A 14,537-nucleotide genomic window follows, 5' to 3' on the forward strand; every position below is an offset into this window, starting at 1 on the left:
TCAGCACTCAGCACTCAGCGCGCGCATCACTGCGTCATGACGCAGAACCCGAGCTCCTCAGTGGGACCTGCTAACACACCCCGACCACCTAACAAACCAATCCCTACTGCAGCTCACAGGCTAAACGGAGTTCAGAGCGATTTGTGTGCTATAAACGGAAGACATGACTGAAGATACCTGAATATCTAATAGAGTATTTGATCTCACAGAGCAGGACAAATTTCTCTAGAAGAGTGTTAGCCTGTTTGTACTTTACACTTTGTAGTTGCAGGTTTGAGAAAAAGTCCATGTCCCACAAAAGTGCCTTGGCAAGCTTTAGGTTAGACTGCATTTTAACAAAGTGTATTATTAATATTATTATTATTACTAATTCATATTTTCTCATACATTTCATACTGATTTCCATGATATTCTGTTGATTCTGTAAAGCTGCTTTGCTACATTGACCATTGTTAAAAGCGCTATACTGTACAAATAAAATTGAAGTGAATTATTATTATCATTATTACATACAATATTTTAATTATTGCACCTGTAAATACTTGCACCAAACTTGTTAATTATTGAATTCAGGTGTTTCAATCAGGCCCCTTATCCCCAGTGAAGGACAATTTTAATGCTTCAGCATATCAGGACATCTTGGAGAATGCTATGCTTGCATATTTGTGGCACCAGATAGAGAAATGCTTCTTTTTTATTCCAACATGACTGTCTCCCAGTGCACAAAGCAAGTATTATAAAAACATGGTTTGATGAGTTAGATGTGGAAGAATTTAACTGACCCAGAGACAGCCCTGACCTCAACCCCATCAAGCACCTTTGGAATGAACTGGAACTGAAAGATTGCAATACAGGCCTTCAAGTGCAACATCAGTGTCTGACCTTATAAATACTGTACAGAATGAATGGGCACAAATTCCCACAAAAACGCTCCAAAATCTTCCAAGATGAGTAGAAGCTGCAGCTGCAAAAGGAGGGGGGGGGGTGTAACTCCATATTGAAGTATATTTACTTGTATACAATGTCATTACAGGTTTGGCCAAATATTTATATAGTGTATTGCTTCTCTGAGGAACATTTGGAGTCTCCACGTAGAATACAACAGGCTTTTTGTATCAGAAAGGGTTGGAAGCAGATCCCTTTCGGGAAGATATACCAATCCCACCCTGCAAACCAGGGCACTCAAAGGATCTGCTGTGAATAGCAGGTGCCAGACAAGTGTATTATACCTAGTTCTCTGGTTTCTTTTAAATATAGCAAATATAATATTTGTTAAAATATTCAAAGTGCTAAACAAAATTAAAACCACAGCAATAAATAAATATAGTGCCTTGCATGAGTATTCACCCCATTCCTTTAAATTCTCAATATTTTAAAGTGTTACCTACATGTTGGTGCAGCAGTAGCATTGCTGCCCTGCCATTTTAGGTGCTTGGTTTGATCCAGAAGTCAGGTAACTGTGGATTGTCTATGCATATGCTACTTACATTTGTGTAGGTTTCCTTTAACCTCACACACACGCACGCACGCACACACACACAAACGAAAAAACATGCCAGTGAGTTACATGCAATGGAGTGGTATCCCATTTACTGTATGGTGTAGCCTGCCTAAAAGTTGGCCAACAAAGTCAAGTGACCAAGTAAGGATGATATTAATCAAATAACTGAACAAGATGCCAAGGGTAAATCTGAAGGAGCCGGAAAGATCCCCAGCTCAGATAAGAGAAATCACTCTGTAGCCACTAATACTCCACAAAGCTGAGCTTTATGGATGAGTGATGAGACAAATTAAATCCTATTCTGTGTCAAAAGAAATGGAGATTTAAAACATGGAAAAAAATTCTTTGGTTTGATGAAAGCAATAATAAGTTTTTGGATTTGACACAAAGCCAAAAAAAAAAAAAAACCCTAACACTGCTCCTGACTATGAGGTCACCACCCCTACACTGAAGCATGGTGCTGGTAGCTTTTCTGTTTAACCTCCTTGTTGTTAAAGAATGGTTGGACTTACTAGAGATTGTGAATCCTAAACAATTGCTTTAAACTATTCACACTGATGCAATCATGGTAAAAAAAAATGCACCAGGATCTCAAAGGCATGTTTCCAACATCTTGTGAAATCCACAACATGAAGAACAGAGGCTATTTAATAAAAAAAGGGAGGCCCTTACTAGTATTAGTATAGCATCCTTCTTTATCACACCTACTGTATATTGATAATATTAACAGTAAAATTATCTTCCCAATAGGATCTCTATGTATCTTAGTATTCCATTATACCTTTATATTGTCACAGTCCAACAGCACTGGCACAGAAACTCTCATCAGCAGACTGGAAACAAAAACAATTTTATGCAATATCAATACCAGTCTTGAAGGCAGTACTGTATTCAATAAGTCAGGGGTAGTGTTTCAAATCCTATTTAAGGCTAACTTTTCTTCTGATTTGTGGCAGATAAATAAGGGAGACAATGAATGCAGTGAGAGCAAGACAATCAGCAAATCATTTAAGGTTATCCACATTGCTTAAGGATTAGATTTTCATATGGCATCAGTAGAATTAATCAACATTTATGGGTCCCATGTCCCTTTTTTCCTCCAGGCCACCAAAAAAATAATGCAGAATAAAAAAATTAAATTGAAGCTGTTCTGATCAGATCTTTGGGAGAGGAAAGACAGATGACATGGCTGTGGTCACATGACTGTACAGAATCTTGACTTTAAGTTCCTGTGTATGGACGTGGACTCCTCACTGAGAAGATGTGTTGGCGCTAAGGCATCAGGGCTCTCTTCTAGTGGGGGCAGACTAAAAATGAACAAGTATCATTAGTCAGATTTCTCAATCAACATCTTTTTCAACTGATTTCAATAATAACTGAGCTGGAGTCTCATACCTGGTTATTTCCAGAGGGTTCTGTATGGAAGTTCCACACATGGCCTCATCTGTGGTAAGGTATATATTACTTCACACAGTGTTACCAAGGCAAATATTAGTATTAATATTATTAGTGTTATTTTTTTAATCAGTAACTCTGAATAGGTATTTATGTGTGTATAATTACCTTGCTGTAAGATGAAATGGGAGTCTGTGGGATTCTTATATTCATGACGAGGTTGCTCGTATGTATTATTCAGATTCCTGGCACGGATAAGACATTTTAAAATCAATATTATGCCTTCTTAAATCACACATTATGTAAAAACTATAGTTGGTATTCTATGCAAGAAACATAGAAGGAGACATGGACTGATTAAACTCCATGAAATATTATGCCTGTGTCAGGAAAAACACTGCATGCAGTGTGGCTTTACACCAAAGGGCAACATCTGTCCCAGTGGAAAAACTGCCCCAAAGGGAAATTTCTTTCCTGTCCCCTTTTTTTAAGTTATATTTTCAAATATGTGTCTTAAAACACAGGCTCAGTTCTAACAGATGTAGTGTGTGACAGAAAAAATAATAGCAGCTTTAATTTACGGTCTAAGTAGTGTTCATAGACATACTGGATACAAAAAGTACCCATATGTACATACTGTAAAAGTTCTCTTAAGGAACACATTTTGTTAGCACAAAGTCGACAGCCATTCATATGCTAGTAGCCCTTAGTTACAGGGGAATAATCAGAAATGAATATCGTTTGGAAATTTGTTAATAAAAGCACTATTGCACAAAAAGCTGATTAGAGCACATCATGTCTTATATTCCTTAGTTACTTCGTCCATTTAAAGCATTAATAGTCATGGTGACAGAACTTAAATAGCTGCACTACTGCACATAGTATAAAAAACTGTGCTGAAACCTCCACATCTGGCAAACAAAATAAATTTGTCATATTATTAAAGATACATAAAAAGGATCACTGACTTAAAAAACGATAAATATTGATCATGCTATAAAACATCAATGAGCTGTTTTTTAGTGCAGTTGATGGAAACAAGTCACACCTCGCTAGCCCCTTATTTACTGTACATGTCAGATTCATACAACATCTATAGCCTTATTTAGATCTAAATAAAAATAAATCACTAATATGTTCATGCACATCTGTTTGTTGGTAAGCCAATGAGAGATTCAAGGAAAATGTAATCAGAGTGTGTAAAAGTTTGTGAATGATCTTTTTTGAAATTCTAAAATGAAAAATAAAATAAAATAAAATAAAATAATTCAATTGTTTCATTGAAAGGGATGGTTTTTGAGAAGTTAGAACTGTTGCCTCACACTTCAGTGGTTGGAGGTGGAAATCTTGCTTCCAGTCTGTGTGTGTGTGTGTGTGTGTGTGTGTGTGTGTGTGAGAGTAAGTTTTTATGCTTTGCTCAGTGGGTTTGCTCCAAATACTTTGTTTCTCCACCGACCATAGACATGCAGTATAGGTTGCATGATGCTTCCAATTTTACCGTAATGCATAACTGGGGTTTTGGGTGTGTGCTTGTGCTCCTGTGTGTTTGTTTAGTTTAAAAAAGATGCATCAGTTTAACTCAAGATGCATCTCTTTAATCTGGCATACACTGAATTCATCGCATAACTTCATACTCCAGTACATCTATCCTGAATGGCAACTACACTAATTCTTTTCACGTGTTCTTTATTTTTCTACCCATCCGAGGCATCTGGAGATTGTGCTAGCTTCAGTAGACCAACCCGGCGAGGATGCTGAGGCATCCAGAGAAGGACCAGCTCCAGCTGGATTGGCTTCATGATGGTTTGGAGGTACACATCTTGCTCCTGTGCTCTCAGTGATCCAGACCACATCTGCCCTTTGCATCCCTGTGCTGAACTGGAACTCAATGTTATTTAAATAACTTCTGTTATATTGAACTTTTAGCTGCATAACACACATGATGTTATATAATTTCTATCCGTTATCACCCAAATGAGGATGGGTTCCCTGATTGAGTCTGGTTCCTCTCATGATTTCTTCCTATTGCCATCTCAGGGAGTTATTCCTTGCCACTGTCGCCTTCACCATTGGCTTGCTCATCAGGAACATTTCATTCATCATTCATTCATCTCATTATTATCTAGACACATTTTTTTCACACATACAGGTCCTTCTAAAAAAATTAGCATATTGTGATGAAGTTCATTATTTTCTGTAATGTACTGCTAAACATTAGACTTTCATATATTTTAGATTCATTACACACAACTGAAGTAGTTCAAGCCTTTTTTGTTTTAATATTGATGATTTTGGCATACAGCTTATGAAAACTCAAAATTCCTATCTCAAAAAATTAGCATATTTCATCCGACCAATAAAAGAAAAGTGTTTTTAATGCAAAAAAAAGTAAACCTTCAAATAATTATGTTCAGTTATGCACTCAATACTCGGTCGGGAATCCTTTTGCAGAAATGACTGCTTTAATGCGGCCTGTGGCACTGCTGAGGTGTTATGAAGGGCCAGGATGCTTCGATACCGGCCTTAAGCTCATCCAGAGTGTTGGGTCTTGCGTCTCTCAACTTTCTCTTCACAATTTCCCACAGAATTCCTATGGGGTTCAGGTCAGGAGAGTTGGCAGGCCAATTAAGCACAGTAATACCAGGGTCAGTAAACCATTTACCAGTGGGTTTGGCACTGTGAGCAGGTGTCAGGGTGTGCTGAAAAATGAAATCTTCATCCCCATAAAGCTTTTCAGCAGATGGAAGCATGAAGTGCTCCAAAATCTCCTGATAGCTAGCTGCATTGACCCTGCCCTTGATAAAACACAGTGGACCAACACCAGCAGCTGACATGGCACCCCAGACCATCACTGACTGTGGGTACTGGACACTGGACTTCAGGCATTTTGGCATTTCCCTCTCCCCAGTCTTCCTCCAGACTCTGGCACCTTGATTTCCGAATGACATGCAAAATTTGCTTTCATCCGAAAAAAGTACTTTGGACCACTGAGCAACAGTCCAGTGCTGCTTCTCTGTAGCTCAGGTCAGGCGCTTCTGCCGCTGTTTCTGGTTCAAAAGTGGCTTGACCTGAAAAATGCGGCACCTGTAGCCCATTTCCTGCACACGCCTGTACATGGTGGCTCTGGATGTTTCTACTCCAGACTCAGTCCACTGCTTCCGCAGGTCTCCCAAGGTCTGGAATCGGTCCTTCTCCACAATCTTCCTCAGGGTCCGGTCACCTCTTCTCGTTGTGCAGCGTTTTCTGCCACACTTTTTCCTTCCCACAGACTTTCCACTGAGGTGCCTTGATACAGCACTCTGGGAACAGCCTATTCGTTCAGAAATTTCTTTCTGTGTCTTACCCTCTTGCTTGAGGGTGTCAGTGATGGCCTTCTGGACAGCAGTCAGGTTGGCAGTCTCACCCATGATTGCGGTTTTGAGTAATAAACCAGGCTGGGAGTTTTTAAAAGCCTCAGGAATCTTTTGCAGGTGTTTAGAGTTAATTAGTTGATTCAGATGATTAGGTTAATAGCTCGTTTAGAGAACCTTTTCATGATATGCTAATTTTTTAAGATAGGAATTTTGAGTTTTCATAAGCTGTATGCCAAAATCATCAATATTAAAACAATAAAAGGCTTGAACTACTTCAGTTGTGTGTAATGAATCTAAAATATATGAAAGTCTAATGTTTATCAGTACATTACAGAAAATAATGAACTTTCAATATGCAATATACAATATGCAAATTTTTTGAGAAGGACCTGTACACACTTCCATAAATCTTCTTTTTAAATTTTCTTTTCATTTTTGTGAAGCTGCTTTAAGACAATGACCATTGTTAAAAGCGCTATGTAAATAAAATTTAATTGATCAGCATTAAATCCTGTAATTTCAAAAGATAAATGCACTTTTTTAATACAGATACAACATTATCAGACTGGGTCAAAGCCATAGCAAGCTGTGATTTGTAAACCATAGTGATCTGTAGCAAAAAATCATAAAAGTGGAAATTAGGCATAACTCATTCACAGCTAGTTGCAATTTAAAGCAGCCAAGCCTTAACAGTTTGTGAGAAAACTGAAGATAAGAGTTTAATGTGAATACTTCCTCTAAACTTTTACATTTTATTTAGTCATTTTTACAATTAACCTAAATACCATAAGTTAGCATCTTCATTGTTAGTGTTAGTGAATTGCGCCTGGATTACTAAAATATTAAATGACAGCTCTCTGCTGTCAAAACCATGACACAAGAGCAGACAATCCCAGCAGTCTAGAACATTTTATGCTAGAGCACGTATCTACCTATTGGCTTCTGGTAGGGCGTTGATGTTATCAGGACCCTCAGTTTGTGTTGCTCTTGATGATATCATATCACCATGAGGTTTTCTCTCTCCACATGTTTCTGGGGGTCTCCATTCTGTGAAACAAAACACAGCTTGACATAAAGTCTGTCCTTTTTGTAGTATTCTCTTACTAAAGATTCTTTTCCATACACGTAACACTGTTGTGTTTTTTTGTTTTGTTTTATCGTCACCTAGAACCTGCAGAATCCTTGAATCTGGTTCTACTCGAGAGATCTTGCAATAAAGACATCTACAGCTAAAGCAAGATTTCGCTATCACAACTTACCCTTATCATCCACCCTGTGAGTGTTTAGTGCTTCTTTTCCTCTGTGCACGGCCACCAGTTCCTCAGCGTTCCTCATCTGAGCAATTCTGTATGAAAATAATTACAGGGAACCATGGGGATATGGCAAAATCCTCTTCAGCTCTTTTTTTCCAGAAATCTCTTAACACATTAGAGGAATGAGTATAGCACCATAGGGTTTGGAAATACGATACACATCAGTGCAGCATGGTATTACCGGAGGTGTTGTCTGTGCATGTTTCTCTCCTTGATAGCGTGCCTTGCAGGGGGTGCTCTCTGTGTGGGGAAATGTTGCAAAACAATTAAACGTTGCATGGTAAATTTCTGCTGCATTTAGATTAGCTTGGTATATGAAAGCTAGGTAAACCGGGAGTTTACCTGCTGAACAGCTAGTTTCATCTGTAAAGCCTCACTTAGCTTATTGACAAGGCTTTCCTGCACAGAGCTAGAGACATCCTAAAAAGCAAGACAGTGATGTACAGTACATCAATTAAAATGTATTTATTAAATGATGAAATGACAAACCTATGATCATTTTTCCTTATCCCTGGCGTGATGATTTTTGCGCATTTTGCTTTGTTCTCTCTCATCTCTCAGCTAACTGTGTGTGGTTCTTTACTCTGTAACTGCTTAAGCCAGTAGTTTGTACTGCATCCTTTTTTGAACCGCTGGCATCAAAGGTCTTAGATCACAGCTCTGTGTACTTGAGTTGACTGCTAATTGTCTATCTAGCAGATGTCCATTTTGGCAAATGCGTTACTCAGATGGGAGTACTTGAGCCTAACGAACAGCTTTGCGATCAAATCTTTTACCTTGCACTTGGAGAGCAGTGCTAGAGCCTGCTTATAGTAAAGAATGGCTTTGTCAGGGTCTCTCAGTCTCATTTTAAGTTCTCCCAGACCTTCACATGCTTTCCAATGCCCTGAGGAATCATCTACAGACGGACAGACAGACAAACAGACAGACACGATTAGCACTTAGGCAGTAATTGACAAGCAGTTTGTCACTGAAGCATTACACTTTGTGTGGACACATTCAGGCATCCTGGTGCTTACCACTGTCTTTGAAAGCCTGCTGAGCGTGTAGGTAGCTCTCTCCTGCCTCCTCAAGTTCTCCCAGTTCACTGAGTGCGTAAGCCAGGTTACAAAAACAGCAGCCCTGAGCCCGACGACTGCCTAAGGACCCTACCGCGACAGCAGGAAAAATATAATGAACGAGATAAATAGTGGCGGCTTTGCTGTAACCTTCAGCAGCAACTATGAGTCATCTGACATGACATCATTACTGTGGTCTAATTAACCATTTATTAGACTTATGTAAAACCTAAACTGCAAATTGTTTCATACAGATGTGGATGTTTGCATCCCCTTTGTTTATGTATCATAAAGGAATTGGGCAGGGTAACACAGCAATGGATCTTAAAGCCATATATGCAGGGAGAGGACAGAAAGAGTGAAACACGTAAGGAGAGACAGAAAGATGCTGGTATAAGCGTTTTCCTGGCTGTCCCCTGAGACTGAGACGTGACCCACATTGATATACAATGCTGCTGACCAGCGCACTGCAATTACAGCACAGACACTTGGAAATAATGCAGGCGAAATAAATTACTAGAAGGGTATATGGAAGCTTTTTTTCTCTGTGATTTAATACTAGTATGCAATGAAACATAAACAAATCAGTTGTAACATTAAAAGCACTGACAGATGAAATAAATAACATTTATTATCTCATTACACTGGCACCTGTAATGGGGTTGAGTATAAACAGACAGCAAATAAACAGTCAGTTCTCAATATTGATGGGTTAAGAGCAATAGGCTCACTCATGTGCATAGGAAGCCAAGGCTAGGTCATACTGTATTGTCATATGGTTCTTTTACAGCATGTGAATGGCCAGGTGGGTTTTTGGTGCTTTCCTGGGGAAGAAATGCCACCAGGATGCACTATGGGATAAGAGCAAGCCAGCAGAGGCAGGAGAGATGTTGCTCAGAGAAATGTTCCGCTGAGAAACATTGGATCCTCATGTTCACATGAATGTTACTTTGTCACATAATTTGTCACTAGTTAAACAATGTTGCAGATCAAGTACACACGTTCATAGCAACAATATTGCCTAATGACGGTGCACTCTGTCACACTGCCAAAATTGTCCAGGAATGGTTAATGGATATGACAAAGAGCTCAATGGGTTTACTTGGCCTCCTAATTCCCCAGTTCATAATATGCTAAATGTGTGGGATGTGCTGGAGCAAAAAGTCTGCACCTTTTTGAGGCACCATGTCACAACCTACAAGATTGACATCAACTGCTGCTAAAGCCGTGGTGCCAGATACGACAGCATACCTTTAGAGGTCTGCACTGACAGGTCAGATCTCATTAGTGCTACAAGGGGACGTACACCATAATAGTGTAGTGTAGTTTCAACGCTAATGGCTTTGTGTGCCTTTAATTTTAAGTGTCATTTTAAGCACAGAAAATAAGTAATGACACAACACATTGTGACAAACACAAATGTGAACATGTGCCTTATGGAAATGTGAAATGTCAGCATTCTACTAATTATACATGTAATGCAATTGCACTGTTTGAACACCAGAGGTCCCAATCTGCACATCCCATAGTGCTAAACTATAACAAAACGGGTTGAATCGAATTGTGCATGCAGTATTGTGGATCAAACTAATAGAAGTGCATCATTACAGCCCTACAGGAAATCTTAATCCCCAAAACTGTCTCTAATATAAGAAGTCTTTAATATAACGTTGCTTATGTTTCTCTGGGATCCATGTTAAAACTATGAAAATGTTGAAAATTGTTACATGTAATATTACTATTCGTTTTCTCAGTCACCGTTTCAAAACAAGTAGCTCACTACACATGTTTGCCATTCTTAAAACAGGTTCAGAACTTTGAAATTCCTTAAATTATTCATATTTAGTAACTCAGGGTCAGAGTAACAGGTGATATGAGAGGGAGCAAAATCAGGCAGTCCTGTCACCTCTACACTTAAGCACTTCTCCATAAAAGTGATCATGTTCCAATAAAATACTCCAAAACAGATTCCCCGAATTTGGTCACCTGGCAATGTTTAGACACCAGTCACCCCTTTCTTATCATACGAAAGCTCTTAACCAGGTTAAGGTAAAGGTTGATACATGCTTGCTCTGGGATGCATGAAGCCAGCCACTGCAACTTCTCAATCCACAGCTTATGCTGTATCACAGGGACGTATAACACACTCTGAGCAAAAGGTAATCTGCCTTCTTTTGTACAAAAGTTGTGTAAGGTGATTGACAAGGGCAGCATCAGAACTAGAACTCAATCTCTTAAAAAATGTTTTCAGACGAGCTAAATGGGAGGCCCGGAAGGACATTTAAAAAAAAACACCTTTCCTACCATAGTCCCTACAACATGCTATCAACTGCAGAAATTGCTTCATCTAGTTGGAAATATTTCCAGACAAATTACATTTTCCCTGCTTATATTACTTTCTGACTCTACTCATTTCCACCAACCCCACTAGTAGACAGCTCTGCAAATAGGAGAGTAATGAATGTATCAGTCAACCAGTCTATGCAACATCTGACATATAGCTCTATAAAAAGTCTCATAATCTTTATATATAATGTTGTCTACTTGTTATTTGAACACATTTAAAAATGGCTGCATTATGGTAAAAGAATAAAAGGAAAGAGCAGAATGTTCATTTTAACAAGAAATGGGAGAAATGAAAGAAATTTAAAAGAAAAAATTCAAATCTTTAAAAAATATCAATTCTTTAAAAGAAATTTGTTAGGTAAATAAAAGTGGAGTACTGGACCATAAACATGTTAATGGATTTTTGCAGTCAAATTTTTAAGAAAAATTATCATTACTATAATAAATTTTTTAATGCCATATTGCAATTAAATTTTTATGAGAATTTTCTTATCCATATTATGCATTAATATTCTGCAGATCTGTATACTGCATATATTCTGTATATGTGATCTGCATATATTCTGTGATGAGGAAATGAGCAACTTGGCTTGATGGTTTGCTAACCGTGCAGTGCAGCTGCTTCCCTGTGGTAATCCAGGGCTTTCCGGTACTGTGCCAGGGAGTTGTGGACCGCGCCCAGATTCTGAATGACCACAGCTAGCCGGCGTGGGCTGGAATGGACCAGGGGCAGAGCCAGCTCATAACATTCAGCAGCCTCCGAAAAGAGCTTAAGCTGAGAAAAACTCAACCCCACTGCATTATAGAGCTTCCCTGAAAAAAAAAAAAAAAACATTATCATGGGATAAATATTTCACAAGGGGTAAGGAGTTTCCCTGCTTCTCTGCTCGATGTAGAAAAGGTCACAGTTTAAAATAACACTTGTAACACCAAGATACACTGTTGATGCATACTGTATACTTCACCTTGTGTCTCTGGGTCTGTGATTTTGGCACTCAGCTCCAAACACTCTGTAAGGACACCTATGACATCATCAGATGGGAAGCAGTCACATTTCAACATGTGGTTCCCAGCATCCTTCATAGCCACAGCAGCAGAGGCCAGCTTTCCTGCCACCTTATAGCTTTCTGCTGCACGCAGGTAATTCTCAGCTGCATCAGTCCATTCCTGAAACATAGGACAAGCAATCAAGCTAATTCACTGATAATCCCATTAACTTGACACAATAGTTCATGCATTACTGCCCTGAATCAAAATGTTTCCCAAAAAATATATATTTTTAAAATATTTTTTGCATAACACATAAAAACATAGTTTACATAGCGTTTGTCCTGGAAAGGTTTCATACTCTGTCATTTATTCTCAGGCTCGTAGTGATGAATCCACATCTCATCAGCGATAATAGTTCTCCTTAAGAAATGTTTACCTTCCTAAGAGTTTCGGTCCAAACTTTGTTTGCAGATATCCAAACACTTTTGTTTAGGCTCCCCTGTGAGTTGTTTCAGCACCAGTTACTTGTACACCCTCAGACCACATAAAACGAATCGCTGCACACTGCTCTTCTTTCGTGCAAACAAGAAGTGGAGCACCTATTTTTGCTCAAAATGCAGTTACAAATAAACTGATGTAACACGTTTACAGCTGCACAGCACTGACACCTCCACAGCAACACAGTACCCTTGAACGGAATGCGCTGATAAGACAGTGGGCCGATAGAAGTTTTAATATAACTGGATGGTGGATCATTTTTGACTCACCCTCATATATTGTTAGTCATTCCTGTTAAAGCATGGGCCTCTCCTGTAGAAACATTAGTCATCTCCCACATCTGTACTGTGTGTGTTTTTTGCCTGAGTGCTTTAAATAATGCAATTGCAACAACAAACCTCTCCTTTGCTACTGGCTGTCTGAAATTTCCTTAGGGATCAATATAATATCTATCTATCTATCTATCTATCTATCTATAAATATAAGATGATTAAATGTAATTAAAAACTACCACCCACTTTTAACACTGTACAGTGTCTTCCTTACAGAGACACTGACCTTCCTGCGCAGGTGACACTGGGCCAGTCTGATGCAGGTGTCCCCTTCACTGCTCCCGTCTCCTTGTGAGCGGTAAAGCTGTGCTGCTTGTTGGTAATGTTTGACAGCTTGCACGTGGTCATCCAGTGCCTCATGTGCAGCTGCTATATTAAACTGCAGATCTGCCATCCGCTCACCTCTCTCACTTGGCTCGGCTTGTGATAGAAAATCAAGCCCTTTCTGGGGCTTACCGGCCTCAACATATGCTGCTCCAAGGTTAAAAGCACAAGCCCGCTGTACTTTAGTCTCTTTTAGCTGAGAGGGGAGATACAGATAGATAGGTAGATTATAAACAGATATATTATAAACCATGGTGGTGGAAGTGATATAGGAAATCATGAGTTAGCAGCTACATGTATCCCTCGACACCTTCCTTACGTTCACAGCAGTTTTGAAAGCCTTTTTGAAGTATTCGAGAGCCTTTGAGCTGTCTCGTTGCTGTAGAGCGCTGTAACCACATGCTGTAAGTCTCTCCACCTGGACCGCTGTGTCCTTAACGTCTACACCCTTCCCTTTCCTGCTTGTCTTCTTTTTCTTCTCCTGAGAATCTTGGGGTGGTGAACCATCAGAGGCCATGACAGGAAACAGATTGAGGTTATCTGCTGGTGTCATGCTAAAAGAAGAAGAAAAAGAGAGAAAAAACCCCCAAAGTGGCCGAATGTGTGACTCAGAATTGTTGCTACAAAAGAACGCGCACCCTAGTGCTGTAAGGTTACAATTCTTAAGCCACTAATGATGCTAAGTCACAGATACTGTTGTTGTGAGCAGTTGCGAGGATTCACACTTCACTAATGAATGTTTTATCACCAGTCTAAAGTATCAGCACTGAACCCCATTTCCCAGGCAAACTAATCACTATTGACTATGTTTAACACTGTAGATGCACATGCACTGTATGCAATAAGCTGCATACCCTATAACACTTAACTCTACCTATAACATTAACACATTATACATGTATGGATGGATGGCTAGTTAGCTGGCACACAAGCAAGCTAGCAAGCGTATTACATTACTGTTCAACTTACTCTCTTCGGAAGTGAAGCCATGTTTAATGGAGCACCTAATGCATTCATGTAAAGTAAAGCATCCCCACAGAGATCACAGTCATTTCACGGTTACTACTCAACCTTATTTGACACCTTATTTTACGTACAGCTGTCACTGACCACGTGACCTGGTTGCCATGGTGATACAATCGTTACAACGTTTCAGCAGCGTCTGAAAATCATACAAATAAATACAAAGTGTTAGTTCGATACGGATATACTGTGATATTTGAGTCAAATTTAAAAAAGGAATTAAGGAAAGGTAGAAAGAAAGAAAAAGAACTAACCTGGAAGTGACACTCAAAGACAACAAGGACCAGCAGGCATTGCGCGCGTCAGGATTGCCAATGGGATTGCGGCGGGATATTCAAACTGAAGTGAAAACAGTCCAAGTGTGACTTTCAAACAACAGGCGTGTTAGACCGCGAATCATTAGA

The 14,537-nt window shown here is 39.3% G+C and overlaps 1 protein-coding gene across 2 annotated transcripts; it reads right to left on the minus strand.

Annotated features, from left to right (window-relative positions):
• Positions 1 to 1,585: 1,585 nt before the first annotated feature.
• LOC128519930 (tetratricopeptide repeat protein 24) lies at positions 1,586 to 14,399 on the minus strand. Of its 2 annotated transcripts, none has more exons than XM_053493900.1 (14): positions 14,208 to 14,399; positions 13,430 to 13,664; positions 13,013 to 13,306; positions 11,932 to 12,133; positions 11,573 to 11,779; positions 8,582 to 8,710; positions 8,339 to 8,460; positions 7,905 to 7,982; positions 7,744 to 7,802; positions 7,509 to 7,594; positions 7,182 to 7,296; positions 3,065 to 3,141; positions 2,897 to 2,945; positions 1,586 to 2,808 (listed from the first exon to the last, which is right to left on the minus strand). In XM_053493900.1, exons 2-14 carry the CDS (start codon positions 13,661 to 13,663, stop codon positions 2,697 to 2,699), a joined length of 1,764 nt encoding a protein of 587 aa, XP_053349875.1. In that variant the 5' UTR covers position 13,664; positions 14,208 to 14,399; the 3' UTR covers positions 1,586 to 2,696. The 2 variants fall into 2 exon arrangements, with proteins under 2 accessions (XP_053349875.1, XP_053349876.1); XM_053493901.1 differs by having other exon boundaries at positions 14,080 to 14,212.
• Between the last annotated feature and the right edge of the window lie 138 nt (positions 14,400 to 14,537).

This window comes from Clarias gariepinus, chromosome 4, assembly GCF_024256425.1.
Source record: "Clarias gariepinus isolate MV-2021 ecotype Netherlands chromosome 4, CGAR_prim_01v2, whole genome shotgun sequence".
Classification (NCBI taxonomy): domain Eukaryota; kingdom Metazoa; phylum Chordata; class Actinopteri; order Siluriformes; family Clariidae; genus Clarias; species Clarias gariepinus.